We start from the raw sequence: 22,439 nt of genomic DNA, 5'->3' as shown, positions 1-22,439 counted from the left end.
CAGGAGCTGTTTTGAGGAGAAGGAACAACATAGCCTTCGTATTTGCCACCTGCAGGCCCTTCTGTCTTCCCAGCCACACTGGGATCATTTTATCCTTGTATTAATCAGCACAATGGATATTATCACATAATGATGTGCCTGTGAAGGGAAAGACTGTTGCGTACGAGGCAAGGGTTTGCTTGGTGTTAAGGAATAATGTAAGAGCTGAGCTGAATAGAAAGAAGACTGTGAAACACTTACTTCACGTCAGAAATACCTGACAAGTAAGGGGCAGAGTTCCCAGCATGCCTGGGTCTTTCCTGTGCATGGACTGTAAAGTGAGACTGGTCTCCACGTGCATACAAATGAGCAGAAGTAGCGCAGCGAGAGAATGGCAAGCATACGGAAGTGCATTAATACACGTGTAACATGTATATTTATGTATGAATATGTATTTTCAATTATTAGCGATCACAAGTGAAAAATATGGCTTATGTGACAAATACTAAGATTTCAGGTAGACTTTCTAAAAAAAACTCCTTTTCAAAACTTACGTTCCTAATGTAGGATTCAGCGAGTTAAACAAAGAGAGGCTGGGTACTTCTGTCTTCTCTTTCCCAAGTTTCTTCATGAGCCTCCACAAGCTTTGCTCAATAGCGCCCCCTGCTGAGAGCAATACCTCAGCATGTCTGATTTCTTTGTTGTTTTCAAATGTTTGTAATTGCTTTTAAGATAAGGAGGGCAGGTTGGGGGGGGGGGGACCTAAAACATGACAGCTTCTATCCTCTAACTGCTTCCTTTTAACTAAAGCCTCACTCTCTGTATCAAATTACTGACATCTCTTTCCACCTTGTCAAATGCCACCTGTTTGGTGCTGTACCCAGGAGACAAAGAAATTCATATCTCCAGGCACAGTAGTGAGAAATGTAGACAGGAGGTGCACAGAAGGTGGCCTGGGGTCCTTACAGGCAGGTAAAGGGGGTGTGGTAAACACAGCCTACAGAACCAATGATCCCTGATGTGGTTTCCCCCAGGCCAAGAGGCACCAGGAAATATCACTGATTTAAAGGGTGGAGAGAGCAGTAAGAAGATCTGGCCTTCAGGAAACACTGCAGGGAGCAGAAGCTGGAGGGGTACGGGAGGGGGGGGCGGGGGTGAAAAGCCAGGCGCGGTGGTGCACACTTTTAATGACGAAGGCAGATCATTGTGAGTTCGAGACCAAACTAAGGGCTACACAGTGAATTCCAGTTCAGCCTGGGCTACAGCAAGACCCTACTTCAAATGCCACCCCACCCCACCAAACGCCACTAAAAACAAATTGGTAAGCAAATGACAGTAGTAACTACACAAGAAAAGCTGGTGAGAATTTAGGTGAGAGGAAAAAGCATGAAAAAGAAATGCATTTTAAGGCAATAGAACCTAAGTCCTGCAAGTCATTTTGAGTATATTCCTTTAAAATCTGGAAAACTTCCTATGAATGTCCAGGCAATAAACATTTCAGCTCCTGGGCCATAGGACCTCTGTGGATTTCACCTCAGTCTATACCCATGAAACTCTCTTTACAAAAGCATCCTGGATTTGACCCAAAGACAGTGGTTTGCTGGCCCTTAATCTAGATAATAAAAATAAGTAAGGGACAACTTGAAAAACTGCATATGAATATACATGGATAAAATATTATAACTGCCATTCTGCACCTCAATGAACTACACTTAAGTTCTGCTTGTCTTTAATTAGAGGCAAGTGACTCAGTATGCTAAATATCTGTGGTGGATTCCCCATTCCCACTAAAAATGGGACAATATATCCACCCATATTAAACATTGGGCTTCTAGGGAGATGGCTCCGCAGTTAGTGCTTCTCTTCGAAGCATGAGCACCTGAGACTGCCTGAGTTTGACACCCATGGAAAAAGCTGGGTGTGGCCATGCACATATGTAATCACCTCTGCACCCTGGCCATGGGAGGGGGTGAAGATCTGAGCTCGCTACCTAAAAAAAGAAAAAAGGCAGTTCCAGGGCTGAGGAAGAGATATGGTCTCAAGGAAGCACACAGATGAGCAATAGCGAAGGGTAAGCAAAATTCTCCCCCAGCTGCCACAGGTACAAACACCACACGTACTCTATACATATACTCTGCACGCATGCACACCACACATACTCTACACGCATGTACACCACACATACTCTACATACATGTACACCACACGTACTCTACATGTATACTCTACATGCATGTACACCACACGTACTCTACACGCATTCACACCACACGCACTCTACGCGCACGCACACCACACATAGTCTACACGCATGTACACCACATGTTCTCTACACACGTAAACACATGTACATATACCACACACATACCACAGATACTCTACACACACACACATACACCACACATATTCTACACTATTTTAAGATGTTTAATGTGTTTGAGGTATATGCACATGTGTGTGCATTTACGTGTGTGAGTGCAGCCATGTGTCTGTGCTGGTGCATGTGTGGAAGACAACACGGGAGTGCTGGCCTCAGTGCCCACCTCAGTTGAGGCCAGGTCTCATGTTCTTGCTCTCCTTGACAGTGTTATTCACTGTTGCCTTTGTCAGGCTCACTGGTCCATGAGGTCCCGGAAATTCTCCCATTTCCACCTCCCAGAATTAAGGAGGCCCAAGGCTACTAGCTTTTATATGGGACCTGGGGATCCAACCTCAGGTACATACTTATGCATCAAGCATTTATCAGCCAAGCCATCTCCCCAGCCCCCATTGTTTTTATGCTGAGATCTTATTTAAAAGGTTTACCTTCATTATAATAACTAATTTATACCATTATTATTATTATTTTCGTTTTTCGAGACAGGGTGTTACTCTAGCTCAGGCTGACCTGGATTTCACTATGTAGTCTTAGGGTGGCCTCAAACTCACGGTGATCCTCCTGCCTCTGCCTCCCAAGTGCTAGGATTAAAGGCTGTGCCACCACACCCTGCTATCAATACTATTTTGAACAAATATTCATTTACAGGACTTCTACCACCAAGTAACAATGACAAGATTTTTGTGGACAGTTTGACAGTTGTATAATACCTCAGCTCCACCCATCCATTTAGGCTCATCAGGAAACTCTGCACACAAAATATCCTCTGACTGATCAGTCCCCAAGACGTGGTAGCACAGCTTCTGGTGGAGGTTGGTGGATGTCTCTGTGCCTGAAGAAGGAAAAGATGAAATTCAGTTGGCAATCATAAGGAACTCTACTTCAGCTTCATTATACAATGCTAGACACATTTAAAATGTTAAATATCTGGTTGCAGGAGACAAGGATAACATATCTTCCTACATATCAGCCACAAAAAGAATTTGAAATTAAAAACACAATTATCATTTAACCATTGGCATTCAACAAAATGAAGGGCTTGGGCAGGCATGGTAGCTCATGACTTTAATCCCTGTACTAGAGAGACTTATGTGGGAGGATCACCATGAGTTCGTGGCTAGTCTGAGATCCTGACTCAAAAATGAAAATAAGGGGACCGGGGAAATGGCTTAGTGGTTACAGCATTTGCCTGTGAAGCCTAAGGACCTGGGTTCAATTCCCCAGGACCCATGTAAGCCAGATGCACAAGGGGCACATGTGTCTGGCGTTTGTATGCAGTGACTAGAGGCCCTGGCGTGCCCATTCTCTCTCTCTCTCTCTCTCTCTCTCTCTCTCTCTCTCTCTCTGTCTCTTTCTCCCTCATAAATAAATAAATTAATTAAACTAAATAAAAACAACATCAACAGAAAAACAAACAAAACCAAAAAAAGGACTTACCTATAAATCTAACAAAATATATACAAAGTCAAGTTATAGAACTCTATCAAAGAAATAAAAGAATTCAATGAATAAATGGAAAGATAATCCATGTTCACGGACAGGAAAACTCAGTACCATCAGTGAAGGCAGTTCCTCCTAACAGGACCCACAGATGCAAATAAACACCAGCAACTCATTTTGTGGGTATGGAAAAACTGATTCTAAGCTTCTATGGAACGGGAAAGACTGAGAGGCTAACAAAACACCCAAAGTGAAGAACAGCTGAAGGACTAATGTGCTTCAAGACATACTAGAAGCTGGGTATGGTGATGTGCCTCCAAAATTCCAGCACTCAAAAGGAAGAGGCAAAAGGACCAGAGCTAGTTTAAGCCCTGCCAGGGCTACATGGCAGGAACCTGCCTCAAAACAAAACAAAACAAAAATTTTAAACCCTGTTTATATAGCTCCAGCAGGAGAGGTCAACAACAGAGAGGGTGATGGAATAATGCATGCAATAGAGAAGCAGGAACCGACTAGAGGAAGAAAGGAAGTACAAAGGGGAGGGGAGCAAATGAGAACAAAACACAGTGATACACACATATGAAAACTCCACGGCTAATTCATTCCTTTGTATTCCAACATAAAAATTATCTAATAAGAGAAGCTGCAGTAATGAACACTGTGATACTGGGGGGAAAATAAATTAGATAATTAAAAAATAAGAGCTGGGGGAGATGGTTCAGTAGTTAAGGTGCTTGCTTACAAAGCCTGATGGCCCAGGGTCGATTACCTAGCACCTATGTATGTGGAGCCAGATGCACAGTGGCACATGCATCTGGAGATCATGGGGGGCCCTGGTATGCCCATGCCCTCTCTCTCTCTCTCTGCTCACAAGTGAATAAAATAATTAAAAAAATAAAAAAATTTTAAAAATGGGGGGCTTAGCAGTTAAGGCACTTGCCTGGAAAGCCAAAGGACCCAGGTTCGATTCCCCAGGAATCACTCATTCTCTCTCTACCTGCCTATTTCTGTATCTCTCTCTTTCTCCCAAATAAATAAATAAATAAAATATTTAAAAATAAAATGTAAACAAGTAGATCAATGGAATAAAAGTGAGAGTCCAGAAATATGCTCACATAGTCAGCCAGTCCTTAATAAGGAAAAAAATGCAATGGAGCAACATCACCATTTCAATAATGGGTACTTGGAAAAACCAAACAGCAACAGAAACAACAAAAATGTATCTAGACACAGACTTCACAGAACCTAACTCGAAGTGGACTATGGCCCTGACGTAAAACACTGTAAACTGTAAGCAGCTAGAAGAGAACTACATTTTCGAACTCAGCACAGGAAACGTTTGGTGAAGAGGGCCAAAATCCTAGATCCTAGATCAAGACATCTATCTACATAGAACTACAGCACCAACAGGAACCTAATGATAACTATGAACACAGGTGATAATGTGTCAGTATGGATTCATTAATTATAAATTATTAATTACTCCCCATTCTGGGGGGTAACAATGTGTCAGTGTAGATTCATTAATTATAAGCTATTAATTACTCCCACTCTAGCAGGGAACGGCGGTAATGAAGAAGGGTATGCATGTGTGAGGGAGGAGATATGTGGGGAATTTATGGATCTTTAAATTTCACTGTGAATTAAAATTATTTTTTGTTTGGCTTTTCAAGGTTTAGGGTCTCACTCTAGCTCAGGCTGACCTGGAATTCACTAAGTAGTCTGAGGGTGGCCTTGAACTCACGGCGATCCTCCTACCTCTGCCTCCCGAGTGCTGGAATTAAAGGCATGCGCCACCACACCCAGCTTAAAGTTCGTTTTAAAAAAATATATAAACTAGGTCTGGAGAGATGGCTTAGTGGTTAAGGCACATGCCTGTGAAGCCTAAGCACCCAGGTTCAATTCTCTAGATCCCATGTAATCAAGATGCACATGGTGGCACATGCATCTGGAGTTCGTTTACAGTGGCTAGAGGCCCTGGTGTGCCCATTCATTCTCTCTCTCTCTCCCTCCTTCTATCTCTAACAAATAAATAAAAATAAATCTTTTAAAAATAAAATATGTAACATACATATATATATACATACATATATGCACATACACACACACACATACACATACATACATATATATGAAAATAAAGTAGTGAGCTGGGAAATGGCTCATAGGTTAAAGATGCTTGCTTACAAAACCTAATGTCCTGGGCTCAATTCCCTAGCATCCACGTAAAGCCAGATGTAAAAAGTGGCACATGCATCTGGAGTTCATTTGCGTCAGCAAGAGTCCCTGGCACACTCATTCTCTCTCTCTCCTTCTCACTCTTTCAAATAAATAATAATAATAAACATATAAAGTATCATTAGCCATCACCCTACAAGTGTTAGTATGGAGACAGTTATGAGGCTGCCCTGTTTTTCTCGTCATGAGAATGTAACAAGTCATCAGGGCAATGAGTAATGATGACATAATATGAAGAAACCTTTATGGTACTTAAGGACACTCAATTTTCAAGAAGCTCTAGAAGAAAGCACACAATAGGAACTATTTACCTTCATTCACAAGCCCTGCACCAGTTACAGTCTAAGGTCACAGCAATCCTGTCATCAACAGCATGGCTAGCAGGATAACACATTCGCAGCAGCAAGATTGAGCATCTGAGTGTGTATTCCCAGACCCCAAGGAAAAGCTGGAAGCTGTGCTGGGATTCTGTAACCTCAGCAAGCCTGTGGTGAGACAGGAGATGGAGACGGGAATGTCCCAGAAGCTTGCAGACTAGTCTGGTGAAGAGTGGTGAACAAGAAGATGTGCATCAAATACGCTGGAAAATGAGGACCAACGCTCAAACTTGTCCTCTGACCTCCACGTGAGCACTGTGCAAGCACATACCTGCAGTGTCCACCCATGAATACGTATGTGTGCACATGCACATACCCACTCGCACACCAAAAAAAATCACTTCTGGGAGAAGCTGGCTTTCTTAAGCCAATCACAGTTACTAATCAATCACTCTTTTACCACTGAAAACTGAGAGCAAATAAAAACTTTCCTGCTTTTCACAAATTAACACTGTACTTTAACATGAATTGGCCTGTTAAGTTTATTTTCTTATTTCTTTAAATGTCTTCCAGATTTGGTAAATTACTAGCATTTTGTAACTCTGGGGAACTCAGCACAGGAAACTGAATTGCTTTACAAGGTACAAAGTTCTCTAGCCAACATCCTTGAATAAAAAGCCTCATTGTAACTCCTATAACTTATTGGTGAGTTAAGGTAAAAGAGAGGAAAAGCATCCCAGCCCTATTCGTAATCTAACAGCGAGAAAACAGGAAAGAAGTAATCATGTCTACAGATCACAAAGACAAAACAAATGTGTATATCAGAAAATTCTAGAAACACCATGTTCTTGCTAGTTCCAAGTCCTCCAGTAAGTTCTGGAGCTCTTTTACCTAATCTCTAACATAGGAATGATTAAAAAACAATCAATAACAACAACAAAAAAGAAACTCTACATGTTAGACACCATGTGGAAATGTAGCTTAGTCTAAAGTGGAAGATGGCACCAGCTTGTTCCAACAAGATACACAATCAGGGCCCTGCCTGTCTGGAGTGAGTAAGCATGAACAGGGAAGAAACAAGGAACCATTTGAATACAATAACATCTTTCTACAAGTGAAGAGAGCAACACAATGTGTCCAGAAGGAACCAGGGAGAATAGAGGCAAGGTGAACTCAACTAACAAGTGACCTGCATCTTCTGGTTGAAGGAGGAGGCATGCCTGCTCCTGTGGGAAAGGCTTGCAAATACTCAATGCCAACTAGGAGGTGGTTCTGTCAAAAAACGCCAGCTTTTCCTTGACCCCTTTGGGAGATATCACACATCTTTGAAGGGATGATTGCAGTAAGAGCCCCACTTCTGAAGCTATTTCCCACGCTAGCACTGTGACTTGCTTTGGCCAACAGAAAGCAGTGAAGTTCATGTTAGGTGTGGGCACCAGGCCTAGACATCAACAGGGCTGTGCTTCCCAGTTCGGCCTCTCCGAATCCTCTCAGCTAACAGGTACACAAGCCTGGGTCTACCTGTGCGAGGATGAGAGGCCACATGGACTGAAATGAGACAATCCAGTTGTCTCTAGTGAGGCTCCAGACATGTGAAAGAGCCAGGCTAACATCAGCCAGCTAGCTGATGGCTGATCACAAACATGACAGAACTTCACCAAGCCCAGAAGAACTGCCCAGCTAACCCACAGATGCATAAGCGAAAATAGATGCCTATTCTCCTAAGCCACTAACGTTGATGATGTAGTCCCTTTTACAGCAAAGCTAAAGGACACAAAGCCCTTTGAGAAAACTTAGCTCTAGTCAGAACAAGCAAGCTGGAATCAATTTAGCCTCCCAAAGTCACACCTCTTCTGGACAAGTGCTTCCCTGGAGTGTTCACATACCGTCACTCTTTCCATCCTGCTGGGGGTATGAGTTGTAGAACATTCCCTTGCCATCATGGGTCCAGGCCATACAGGTGAACTTGACTCTTTCAAGCACATCAGGAAGCTCTTTGGCACCATCAACTTTCATAAACTTAATTGTGACCCAGTCTGAACCACTGGCACTCAGACCGTAAGCAAAATATTCACCGTCTTCACTGAATGCATAACCTGCAGGACACAAGGGGCATCGTCAAATGGCGGGCATGGGGTACTACCCTTAGCCTTGCCCACTGTCTTCTACGCTGTCTGGCACAGCTCTCTGTCTTGAAGTGGAGGCAGGATGTGGGTACAGAAGCAAAAGGAAGCAGGGAGTGAGCAGACCCTGGGCTCAGCTCAGGTCCCTAGAAAATGAGTGTTATGACCTTGGACAAAGTTCCTAACCCTTCTACGTAATACTTTCTTCCTTGAAAAAATGAAGAACTGGACTGTATGTCCACTAAGATGCTTCCACTTTCAAATTTTTATGATTCAACAGGATGTTCAGCTACAAGCAGAGTTCATGCAGCGTATTTTATTTATATTCTAGCAGAATAAAGGGGGTAAAGAGTTTTAGAGTAATGACTGAACTATGATACAAACCATGTAATAGGATTAAATTGTAGCCAGTAATTTTTGGGATGGGCTCCAAAGTATTTGAAATCTCTCTTTACAGCTTCATTATTAGAGCATTACTGGCATTCAAGGATTAATTTTTACAATAATCCCAGATAAATAAAGCCTGAAGGACTGCAAAGAAGGCTCACAGTGTGCACATTCAAAATGTGACCGAAAGTAATTCTTTCCACTGACATACCATGTAAAGTCCTCAGGACCCTAACACAATGCTCTCCTCCCAGTGGAAAGTTTCTTGACAAATATTCACATGTTTCATGCTGGCTTTTATAATTATTATTATCTTATTAAGACCCAGACACCAACTGTTTCTTGGAAGTTTGCTAAACTTTATTGTAGAATTAAATTGTACGAAGCTCAATTATTACCAGAGGTTTTCTATTTTACAATGAACTTCAATTACTAGGAAATGAGTTTAAAATTTTATAAACTATTTATTAATCATGTGTAAGTCCTATGCAGTATGACGATCATATGTATGTTAATGCAGAATGTGAGACTGAAAGGTAATGGGGTGAAGAAATTTCCCTTTACTGTATAGAGCATTGTAGTGCTTGGATTATTTCTACATAACTAGAAAACTTCCAGGAGAAATTAGTAACTTTTTTTACTTAAAATATATGCAAAGTCGTCACATATTAACAAAAGAATTTGAGTGTTTACTCACATTAACTTTCTTGTAATACTATTCTCAGTAACCTCAATGGTGTGAGGTCAGCTCTTGCACCTAACTCACCTTTGCACCCACTGGGTCCTTGTAAATGGCAATATTCCCTAAAGAAATCGTTGGAATTCATCATGGTAGTGAGAGATAAAAAGATCCTGCTATCACTGAACCCTTCTGGATGGCTGGGAAAATGACATAAATTCCCATACAGGACACCTGACTGCCACAGAGCCAGAGCATTAAATCCAGGTGAAGCCACATGCGCAGATTCATGTCAATACACTCTTTATCAAGGTGTCTGGAAGCTCATTTTCAATATAGATTCAGTATCATCACTTACATACTCAGCCTATTCTGGGAGTGGGGAAAGACGACCATTGACTGCCTAAGTAGAGCTAGAAATGCTAGATTAACGTCTTTGCATGGTGAGATGGTTTGATCCAAGTGTCCCCCACAAACTTATGCATTCTGAATGCTAGGTCCCCAATTGGTGACAATTTGGGAATTGGAGCCCCCTGGCAGCAGGGTATTGTTGGGGGCAGGCTTATGGGTATTAGAGCCAGCTTCCCCTTGCCAGTGTTTGGCACTCTCCTGCTACTGCTGTCCACCTGATATTGGCCAGGAGGTAATGTCCACCCTCTGCTCATGCCACTGTTTTCCCCTACTATCATGGAGCTCCCCATGTGTCTGTAAACCAAAATAAACCTTTTCCTCCCATCAGCTGCTTCTGGTTACATGTTTGTTGCAGCAAGAAGAAACTGACCACAACACATAGCTATGATGGAATGGGGGGGCTGTTACTCCCCTCTACTGACTGTAGGACTTCACTGTGCTAATCTCACAGTTCTATAGAGTGAACCAAAGCTATGCTTGCACATTATCCACAAAACACAACGCATTGCCAGTGTCACTAGAAATATCTAGGATGCTATGAATATATAAAGTGTCAATGACTATACCATAGAACTTGACCATAGCCAACTTCCTTACCCCTAGAACTCTGCTTACTGCCCAAACTTGGGGTCATCTTCTTTATGGCCTGGGGGAGAAGACTATACCGGGAAAAGAGTTTATGCAAGTAGATAGCAACTGTGTGAAAAATTTACTTATTCAGGTTTTAGACCTGCATCTTTAGGGTCAGGGTACAAAAGCTGTCCAATTTCTACAAGATTGTGGGGCCCTTTTTTTTTTTTTTTTTTTTTTTTTGCTTTTGATTCCAACATCAATAGCCAACTAGATATTAATGCTCTGACCACCTACCCTCACAAGGAAACAGACCTGGTGATACTCATTTCTGTTGTACAGCACATTGTACGTAATACAGCTCTCTCTCTCTTTAACAAAAGTAGAGTTACGTTTCCCAATCAGATATACCTCAGAGATGTCATAGGAAATGATAATGATACTTCAACATTCCAGAAGCTAATTTAGGGCCAGTGTGAATTATTCTCCAGTTCTGTTTCATGCCATCAGAGTAGAAGGATGAATGTGACTATTCCTGTGTTGTAAACAGACTGTGCCAAAGCTAGCTTTCCTAATATTACACATGCATCTGCTCTGCAATATGGTCCATACCCAGCCTAGCATCTCAGAACTTGGGGGCTCCGAGGTCTTGGGTGCAGTACTCACCTCGGAGGGCCACGGTGCCATCATCCGAAAGAACGTTGGGGTCAAGGAATACTCTGGCCTCGCCTTCTAAGGAGTCTTGCACATATAATACTCGTTGGTTCTGTAAACCTGTATTGTAAAAATAAAAATACCTAGGGGACAAAAACGCTTTATTTAGCTGTGGTGTTTTTACTAGTTATGGCGTAAGCCAAATATATTAAAGCAAAAGGCAAATTTCAAAATAAAACACAGAAGAAACAGGGGCCATCAGGCCACAACATGGACACGAGCAAAAGTCCTTCCAACTTCTACACCTAGAACATGCTAGTGAGCTGATCTCTGTATGCAAATAACTCATTGTAAGATGGCACATTAGCTAAACAGAGACAATTAGTTATTTGCTAAAATAAGACTGCTATTCAAAAAAAGCAGTATCTTCGTTAAAAAAAAAAAAAAAGAGGAGGAGGAGGAGAAAAAAGCAGATTTCTAAAATGAAAATCTGGTTTGCTTCCGCAGCTAGGCTGCAGGCTAGGCCACTTTTCCTGTGAAGGGCCAGACTGCATGGATTTGAGGCTTCATGGCTCATGCAGTCTGTCACTATTCTCAGCTCACAGTTGTGTCACAAAAGCAGTGATGACTAGTAGCTAACAACTAGGCCCGGCTTCGTTCTAGTTAAGACTTCTGAAAACAGGTTGCCAACAGAGTTTGGCTCACAGACTCTGCTCTGCTGACATCTGAGTGGGGAAGGGAGGGCCTAGGAATACAACTAAAATACATTTGTGATGGTTGATCCAAAACGATTTTAAAACAGAACAAGAAAATCTGTGTAAGTGGGTATTGAAAACAGAGGAACAGAAGGGCTGGATTCAGACTATACTTTGTGGAGCCTTCTTAGAAGGAACACATATAACAAAATGTTTTTAAGTTCTATAAGCCAAAGATAATTGAGAGGGAAATAAGTTGTCCTTGCTGTTTACCAATCATCCAATCTCACCCATTCCTAACCACAAGAAAACGATTTCCTATCATCTACTTTCATTACATTTTTTAAAAATTAAGCTTGGAGCCAGGCGTGGTGGCTCATACCTTTAATCGCAGCACTTGGGAGGCAGAGGTAGGAGAATCACCGTGAGTTTGAAGCCACCCTGAGATGACATAGTGGATTTCAGGTCAACCTGGGCTAGAGTGAGACCCTGCCTCGAAAAACCAAAAAAAAAAAAAAAAAAAAAAAAAATTAAACTTGGACAACAGCTAGTAGGACAAAAATATCCTCACAGCCAAGCACAGCAATTACTTCCTTTTATGACAAAACTATTTTATAAACTGGTACATTATTTGATGATGTACTTTGTAACTGAAGAAAGCATCTACCTGGAAAAGAAAAGAAAATGACATGCCAGCAATTTCACGTACCGCTTTCCTTTCTTGAAATGGCAGCTGTACTTGGGGTAGTCGTACAGCTCAGTCATCCTCTCCTTGTACAAGCCTCGGATGGGACACTGCTCCAGGAATGGCACAGTAATCTTGTTCTGGGCCTCCACAAAAGCCTGCCAAGAAAGGGGACGGTATACTAACTATGTGAAATGTAAATTTTCCGTATGGAACACTATCCAATAGTATTTTTTTAAGCAAAAGCATAATTTTTGAAGCTAAACATGAGGCAGGTGGTCTGCAATGAGTACAAAGCTACCCAAGGTTACATGGGAAGTTTCAAGCCAGCTTGGGCTACCAAGTGGAAATGTTCTAAAATCAAACAAAACAAAAAGTGACTTTCCACTGATAACGAGTAAGTGACCCTCACAGGACACTAGCTCATCTAATGCCTACAAAGCAAGTACTGACTCATTAAAAATTCCACAACAGTCATTTCCAGAAGGTTCTTTCATTAGGCCAACTTTACTTATTAGAAAACTGAATTTCTAAGTAGCTAAGAAGGTGCCCCTATCAATCAGCTGGGGAGTGGAAGGACTGGTTTCTGAATCTAGACTCCTCTCACAAAATTCTGCCTGCGGTTCAGGTCATGTGTACTGTTCATAATCCACACTTACAAGACCCCAAGGTTCTAGGCAACTCACTGAGCAAGTGTCAAGTTCCAAGGAGGTCATATTTAAACAGAGAAAATCAGAGAGACTAGCTCACCAAATCTGTTTTGTCTTAATGGTTTAAAACCTACCACCATGTCAATTCCAATCAGAGAACATTTCTAAAATTTGCAATTAAAAACTATCTGGGGGGAAAAAAAAAAAAGGAGCAGCACCAAGTAAGAAAGTCAACAATAACAGTGCATAGGAAAAGCAAGAGAAGGGTCAGGAATGGCTCTGAAGAAAGTGCGTGCTGAGTAAGCATGAGGTGGTGTGCGCTATTAATGCCGGCGCTGGGGAGGCAGAAGCAGAGGGTGCAAAGGACTCACTGATTTACATAGTTGAACTGAATCGTGAGCTCTAGTTCTGAGAGGCACTGCCTCAAAGAGTAAGGTGAGGAGTGCTCAAGTAGGACTTGACATCCACCTCTGGCCTCAAGCACATGCATATGAACCCACTTCCAGATGCAGTCTCAAGCACTCACAGTCCATCCAGGCTCAAAATTGTCTTTTAAAAAAAAAATGTTTATTTTTATTTATTTATTTGAAAGTGACCGACAGAGAAAGAGGCAGAGAGAGAGAGAGAGACAGACAGACAGACATTGGGTGTGCCGGGGCCTCCGGCCACTGCAAATGAACTCCAGACATGTGCAACCCCTTGTTCATCTGGCTAACGTGGGTCCTGGGGAATCAAGCCTCGAACCAGGGTCCTTAGGCTTCACAGGCAAGCACTTAACCACTAAGCCATCTCTCCAGCTCTCAAAATTGTCTTTTAAGTGCTTTCAAAACTCATTAATATTTATTGAAGAAGAACGTAGTGCATGAATATAGTGATTAACATTTTTTAAGAGGGCAAATGCAAGAAAAATAAACCCATGATGGGTCACATTTTACTCAAACAGCAAATAAGATTGAATCCCACAAAACTGTATTTCTCAGTTGTTTAGTACAAGGGGCTGTTAGACTTTGCCTTGTCTGCTTTCTGAAGGTCCCTGAATAAGGAAAAGTTTACATCCATTTTTAAAAATATATATTTATTTATTTATTTGAGAGATAGAAGCAGAGAGAGAGAGAGAGAATGGGTGTACCGCACCAGGTCCTCTGGCCACTGCAAATGAACTCCAGACACATGCACCCCTTGTGAATCTGGCTTACGTGGGTCCTGGAGAGATGAACTGGGATCCTTAGGCTTTGCAGGCAAACACCTTAACCGCTAAGCCATCTCTCCAGCCCCTATATTTTTAATATTTACTTATTTATTAGGGAGAGAAAGAAGCCAGTAAAGAGAATGAACATGCCAGAGCCTCTACTCACTGCAAATGAACTCCAGACATGTGCCACCTTGTACATCTGGCTCACGTGGGTACTGGGGAGGGTCCTTAGGCTTTATGGGAAGTGCCTTAATCTCTAAGCCATCGCTCCAGCCCAGTTTTTATATTTTTAAAGAATTGGGGGTAGATGAGCTGGGGATGTGGCCAAGTGGCAAACTGTTTGCCTAGCATTTATGAGGCCTACCTTTGACTGCTGTTATTGTAAGAAAAAGAAAGAAGAGTTGGGGCTAAAGGAGCCAGCTATGTGCATTGTTAATCCTAACATATTCATCATCATGCAGTGCACAGGGAAGTAGGCTAACCCCATCTCACCCAAGAATGCGAAGGATGTAACTGGCTATTGCTTTCAGTTATAAAAATGATGCATCTCGGACTGGGAAGATGGCTTAGCAGTTAAAAGCACTTGATTGCAAAGCCTGCTGGCCAGGGTTCAATCCTTCAATACCCACATAAAGCCAGATGTACAAAGTGAAACATGTATCTGGCATCCATTTGCAGTAGCAAGAGGCCTATTCATTCTCTCTAATAAATAACTTTTTATTTTTAAAAAAAATCTGGTGCATCAGAGGAGTCACAGAAAGGCAGAGGACTGGAGCTCACAAAGCATGTCCAGGAGGATGAGCTCACTTTAGGATGGAAGAAACACCATGCCTGCCTCCGCAGAGACAGAGAGAAAGGAGAATATGGTGTTAGAGCCATCCGGTCAAGGTCACGCAGCATGCTAGCAATATTATGAGCAAAGAACCCCTGCATCCCAGCAACAGAGACAGTGCCCGTACTACATGCGGAGACGAGGAGGACCTGCAAAGGAGGAGGGATGGGCAGCCCGGGCTACCACATGCAGGGACAAGGAGGACCCCGAAGGAGGAGGGATGGGCAGCCCGGGCTACAACATACGGAGACGAGGAGGACCCCGGAAGGAGGAGGGATGGGCAGCCCGGGCTACACATGCGGAGACGAGGAGGACCCCAAAGGAGGAGGGATGGGCAGCCCGGGCTACAACATACGGAGACGAGGAGGACCCCCGAAGGAGGAGGGATGGGCAGCCCGGGCTACACATGCGGAGACGAGGAGGACCCCAAAGGAGGAGGGATGGGCAGCCCGGGCTACCACATGCGGAGACGAGGAGGACCCCAAAGGAGGAGGGATGGGCAGTCCGGGCTACCACATGCGGAGACAAGGAGGACCCCGAAGGAGGAGGGATGGGCAGCCCGGGCTACCACATGCGGAGATGAGGAGGACCCCCGAAGGCGGAGAAATGGGAAGCCCGGGCTACCACATGCGGAGACGAGGAGTACCCCGAAGGAGGAGGGATGGGCAGCCCGGGCTACCACATGCGGAGACGAGGAGGACCCCCGAAGGAGGAGGGATGGGCAGCCCGGGCTACCACATGCGGAGACGAAGAGGACCCCAAAGGAGGAGGGATGGGCAGCCCGGGCTACCACATGCGGAGACGAGGAGGACCCCGAAGGAGGAGGGATGGGCAGCCCGGGCTACCACATGCGAAGACAAGGTGAACCCCGAAGGACGAGGGATGGGAAGCCCAGGCTACCACATGCGGAGACGAGGAGGACCCCCGAAGGACGAGGGATGGGCAGCCTGGGCTACCACATGCGGAGATGAGGAGGACCCCGAAGGAGGAGGGATGGGCAGCCCGGGCTACCACATGCGGAGACGAGGAGTACCCCGAAGGAGGAGGGATGGGCAGCCCGGGCTACCACATGCGGAGACGAGGAGGACCCCGAAGGAGGAGGGATGGGCAGCCCGGGCCTCCCTGATTTTCTCCTCCTTGCACTGGGCCAGGAAGGCCAGACCCATCAGGAAACTGGGACATCCACATAGCTTTTCCCAGAATAAACGACAAGTGATCACTGATGTGGCATTATGGAGGGATGGCTGATGGGCCACAAGGCACAAATGCTTTTGGGGGGACAAAAACAAGTACAAAGTGGTGAGTTCCAAGGACATATGCAGGGTGATCAACACTGCTGTTCAGGGGAACAACTACAGACCAGGGCTGAACCCCCCACAACTGTCCGCTCACAAACGACACAAGGGCACTCACAGTGTGGAAGACCTTTATCGCTATTTGACATTACTGGGACATCTCTGTTAGACCTTATAATACCACCAACCCACAACAGTTTGGAAATCTACAAACCAGTCTTTTGTCACAAACTTTGGGTATGCTGGGAGGAAGGCACTTCCTGAAACAGATGGGCAGATAGCATCTGGGGAGAGGTGTCCTCAGCTGAGGCGGAGAGCTGCAGGGAGCAGCCAGGCAAGGTAGAGCTGAGAGACTCTAGGCAGAGGGAAAAGCCAGGAGTGGGCAGGAGAGGAAGATGCTGAGGATGGAACACCTGGGGCAGGGGATGACAGATCAGTTCAATGAAGTGTGAATAAACCACACGTAGGTAAGGACAGGTCATCTTCGTTCTAAAGCATCACCTTACTTTGGTGAAGAACAGTCTAGAGAAATGCCAAAGTGGAAAGAGAAGCCAGACAGGAGACAGAGGTCCCGGTGAGAGACAAGGCCGTGTGGGAAGGCTGGTTTCCTAAGGGGCACGGACACCCAGGGCACAGTGAACTGCAGACAAAGTGGGCACTGTGCACATCAGCCTGCAGTGTTAATGGATGTTCTAGAGGGCCCTGCCCGAACATGTCAAATCAGTGGTCTAAAAAACAGAACAAATTTGGGGGAAGAAAAGAACAGGGATAAGGATAAAGTGGGGATGGGGTGGAAGAATCACAAGGTAATATAGAATGGGTCAAAGGGGATTAAAATTCTTTGCTTCTCAGAGTTTCCACCTCCGGAGTAAAATAACAGAAGTATGAAAGCCCATTACTAGTATATGCAACTGAGCCTATAGCAGGGATCAGCAATCTGTATTTTCAAATATGTAGATGAATCTAAACACACCTTCTTAGCAAAGTGTAAGTACCCAAAACCAAGACATCCCATGCATATCACATCTGTTTGGTTATAAGAAAGCTCAAAGCAGGGGCTGGAAAGATGGCTTAGCAGTTAAGGTGTTTGCCTGCAAGCCTAAGGACCTGAGTTTGATTCCCCAGTATCCACATAAAGCCAGATGCACAAAGTAGCACATACATCTGGAGTTCATTTGCAGTGGCTAGAGGCCCTGGTATGCCCATTTTCATTCTCTTTCTTTGCCTCTTTCTCTCTCATAAATAAATTAAAAAAGAAAGACAGAAAGCACATAGCAAATCACAGGCCAGGTACACAGGGCCACACCTGTACTCCCAGTATGTGAGGCTGAGGCAAGTGGGTCATGAGTTCAAGGTTGAACTGGGCTATACAACTGAGAGACAGACAGATGAAGACCTTGCTTTGGTGCAAGGTTAGATTAGAACTTATGATAAGGATTCAAGGGTTTAAAATAAACAAACAGCACAGCTACCTGGATAAGGAGCAGCTGCATTTGGAAGCCGGAGTCATTTTACCCTTGTCTTCAAAAGAAGGCTTTTGAATTGTCCTAACATGCAATGGACTTAGTACAGAAAGGCTCAAGGTGATAAGGTAAGCCATAAAAAGACAAATACCTCAACATCTCATTTGCAATACAGAATCCAAAGAGTTAAGCCCAAAGATACTAAGAGAAAACTGCCAGGGTTTGGGGTGGTATAGGGGACAGACAGGAAGTGTTGTTACTGGGGAGATGTTGATCTAAAGGCACAACATGTCAGTTAGGAGGAAACCTGTTAGAACCTATTGTGCATCACTGTGACTAGAGTGAACACACTATACATCTGAAAACTTCTCAGAGAGTAGATTTTAAGCATTTTCATATCCCGAAATATTAAGTATGTATATGCTAAATGTCCCAATTTAGCCATTTCACAATGTATACAGAGATGAGCATACACTGCACATTAGAAATAGAAGCACGTGTCACTGTCAAGTAAAATGCTTTCATGCTTACAGAACAGACAGGATTCGCTACTGATGGGTTTGTTACTTCTGACAGATCTATTTTTGGAATACAGATGTGGTCTACTCACTGATGCACTACATGTGAATTATACATTCTAAGTTGGTCTTTCCAAACAAAAGTGTAAATAAAAAATATGGTTCACTAAAAAAAGAAATATTCAAGCTCTTTCTAATTCTTACATAATGAATTACCACGATGCACACAGTGACTCACTACCTACATATTTATACAAAACAGCATGATGGGCAGCACAGCCTAGCGAGATGAACTGGGCATGAGGATAAATGCTGCTGCAGAACAAAGGAGATGAACCTACGAGGACCATGGTCAGAAGACCTGCAGGGCGGGAAGAGCAGCGGCCTCTGCGGGAACGCTGTCACCACAACGCTGGAGGGTCAGTGCTGTCTAACTTGCACACACTTGGAGGAATCCTGTTGAATACACCTGCCCTCCATATGTTCACTCCCACTCTGCAAACAGCACGTCAGAAATATTCGGGAGCTCTTACACCTGTACATAACAAGTAGAAACTGTTCCTCCTTGTCAGCAACAGCAAAGCAACAGAGTGTAACAAGTACTTACTCACTCTGCGCTCGGTGTCGAACATGAACAACTCACACACCGCTGAACTAGGTAATGTGTGTCCACTACTTACACACTCTGGGCTCGGTGTCATACGTGAACAACTCACACACCGCTGAACTAGGTAATGTGTGTCCACTACTTACACACTCTGCGCTCGGTGTCATACGTGAACAACTCACACACCGCTGAACTAGGTAATGTGTGTCCACTACTTACACACTCTGCGCTCGGTGTCGTACGTGAACAACTCACACACTGCTGAACTAGTCATGTGTGGACACTACCTACACACTGCACTCGGTGTCGTATGTGAACAACTCACACACCGCTGAACTAGGTGATGTGTGTCCACTACTTACACACTCTGCGCTCGGAGTTGTACGTGAACAACTCACAAACTGCAGAACTAGATCATGTGTGTACACTACTTACACACTCTGCGCTCGGTGTTGTACGTGAACAACTCACAAACCGCAGAACTAGATCATGTGTGTACACTACTTACACACTGCGCTCGGAGTTGTACGTGAACAACTCACACACTGCTGAAGTAGGTGATGTGTGTACACTACTTACACACTCTGTGCTCAGTGTCGTATGTGAACAACTCACACACCCCAGAACCAGGTAATGTGTGTACACTACTTACTCACTCTGCATTCGGTGTCATACGGGAACAACTCACACACCGCTGAACTAGGTCATGTGTGGACACTACTTACACACTCTGCGCTCGGTGTCGTACGTGAGCAACTCACACACCGCTGAACTATTTACACACTGCTACACTAGGTATTATACGTAAACTAGTAAAACACCACTGTTAGGTATATGTATCTACTTGTACATTGCTGGTTAGGTAGTACATGTAAACTACTTTCTAATAGTTGTACTATGTAATTACATAATAGAGACTGTAAAGGAAATGGAGGATGTGAAGGTTATGTGTATATACTACACCATTTTACCTAAGGGACCTGCAGATATTCAGTGGCAATTGCAACATGTAAATCTGATTAAATTTGCAAATATCAGAGGCTTTTAGAGGAAGTTGCTAGTATCTAGCAAGGCCTGGAAGGAAGCTGCAACGGGGCCTCAGTGAAGAGCTGAGTGTTGGGGAAGGTATTGGGGTCAGCACACCTAGGTCACCTCTTACTTTAGCAAACTCAGATGCCACTGTCCAAGGGCAGGGATACTACAAGAAAAAAAAAAAAAGCAGGGTGCTTTCAAATGCGTCATTCTTTGTAATACTAATATTGGTCATTTGTGTTAAATCATAAAGAACTTTAAATAAATAATCTAAAACTACTCATTCATTTGAAATTTCAGGTGGCCTCCAAATAAATCACTCTTTTCCAGGGGTAATAAAATGCAAAACAGTCAAGTGATGGCACACACTTAGGGCCAGAAGGGTAGGGCTGGCAAAGAGACTGGAAGAAGACTGTGCCAAGCAGAAAAAGAAATGCATTTCTCTCTAGGAAACACATCTAGAAATTAAAGCTGCAAAGGAATGGACAATGAACTTTCTAGGATAGTCTGATGAATCCATTTTCAAAATGTCTTTTTTATTCTGCATTAGTTATTGAATATGAACAAAAATGAGTATTTTATGAGACAACAAAGAAACCTTAAACCCAAGAAAACTTGTTCACATGGGCTCAATTTCTCTCAGGTTAAGAGAGTTCATGGTCAACAGTCTAGGTGAGACCTCCTAAAAGCTCTTGGTCAATAGGCTAGGCAAGGCCTTCTAGAAGCCCAGTCAGGCCTCTTTCCACCTTTTCTGCCTGTCACTAAATGAGTACATCAGCTCATTTCTTCACTGGAGCTAATTACTGTCAGTCAAAGGGAAAGGAAAGAGAAATTCTTACCTTACCTTTAGCACCATTCTCAATATTAGCACCAAAGCTCAAATTTTAACCTCTTTTGGTTCTGAGGCTCAAGTATGGTGAAGACTTAACAAAATTCAAGCCTAACTAAATACTCAAACATAGAAAAATGAGACAAAGCAATCTGCTCATGAATAACTCTGTCAATGGGTGATAATTGGAGAATAAGAAAAACAAGACTATTCTACATTAGAGTTCATAGAATGTGGCCAAAGAAATGACTTTTGAGAGGGTGCCTGACCTCTGCTGGCCAAACAAAGCATCTTCTAGAACACAGGGCCAGAGGGAAATCCACATAGGATGAGGCTGTAGCTGCTAGAAGGCTGGCTGCATAATCCCACACATATCAGCAGAGCACACCTACTCTAGTCCCAGGCGCTGAACTCAGGAGTGCACAGGGACAGGCATGAGACTGAGCATGCTTGCTGGGATATGTTCTGAAGTGCAGTGCACTCACTATGCCCAGGAGAAGGACTCTGTAAACTCCTGGTTTGAAACGTTACATGTGTGCCTTCAGAGTTTGAGATCAACCCTCTTTCCCCAAACCTTATCATCTATAACTGCACATTCACACTGATCACCCTGGTCCCACTGCTGGCACCTGCATAAATCATGTCTGCTACAGATAACACTGTCTGCATTCTGTGCTAACTCCTTCCCATGAGCTTCATATAAATAAATCCTACTTATTTCTACCAGGTTTCTATCAATTCTTGTCTACAAAGGAAAACAATCAGATACTTTCTCAGGGACAGAGGTTGACATTGGCAGATCTTAACCTCATCTTGGGACACATGGGGCTGGAAAGACTTGTCAAAACCAGAGACCAGACCTATCTCTCCTGTTCACATAAGAGACAGCTAGAAAGCAGATGACTAAGAGACAGAGACAGATTCCTAGAAATGCCATGTGCACTCTTAGACCAGGCTGGGCATAGAGTGTTGAACACACAACACTCTGACTCCAGTAATGTGAACCCCTCTCTCTATGATCTGCTTTGTCAGGTTTGAGGCACTGCTAATCATAAGGCCTGATGGATACAGTTGTCTGAGGAGTACATGGTTTGCTGAGCAAGGTGAGGATGGACTATCAGAAATAGGAGAGGCTAATCAATCAGATCTTACTATAGAGCTCACTGGGAACCCTAAAACAAAACAAACAAACAAAAAAAAAACCCTATCTGTGCTAAGGTGGCTTATCATTAAAATGAAAAACTATTAAATCAAGCATTAAACTAAGCATTCAAATCAAAAAGGTTGTGAGTCTGAAGCCAGCCTGAGACTACATAGTGAATTCCAGGTCAGCTTGGGCTACAGCAAAAGACCCTACCCCACACCCCACACCCCCAAAAAAAGAAACAAGCTGGAGATAGTTCAGCAGTTAAAAGCAGTTGCCACTTATGCATGAGGGCCTTTGGGACCACAGATTGCCAAGTTCC

At 43.6% G+C, this 22,439-nt stretch overlaps 1 protein-coding gene across 1 annotated transcript in view; it reads right to left on the bottom strand.

Annotated features, from left to right (window-relative positions):
• Nucleotides 1-22,439, bottom strand: part of LOC101606972 (prolyl endopeptidase) — a 118,144-nt gene that overhangs the window by 80,466 nt on the left and 15,239 nt on the right. Inside the window, exons 3-6 of the mRNA XM_045155234.1 lie at nucleotides 12,580-12,713; nucleotides 11,188-11,318; nucleotides 8,238-8,447; nucleotides 3,067-3,188 (exon numbers count right to left, since the gene is read on the bottom strand). Coding sequence (XP_045011169.1) covers nucleotides 3,067-3,188; nucleotides 8,238-8,447; nucleotides 11,188-11,318; nucleotides 12,580-12,713 — 597 coding nt within the window. The remainder of the gene's footprint in view (nucleotides 1-3,066; nucleotides 3,189-8,237; nucleotides 8,448-11,187; nucleotides 11,319-12,579; nucleotides 12,714-22,439) is intronic.

Source organism: Jaculus jaculus, chromosome 7 (assembly GCF_020740685.1).
Source record: "Jaculus jaculus isolate mJacJac1 chromosome 7, mJacJac1.mat.Y.cur, whole genome shotgun sequence".
NCBI lineage: Eukaryota > Metazoa > Chordata > Mammalia > Rodentia > Dipodidae > Jaculus > Jaculus jaculus.
This window is presented reverse-complemented; position numbering and strand designations above follow the sequence as displayed.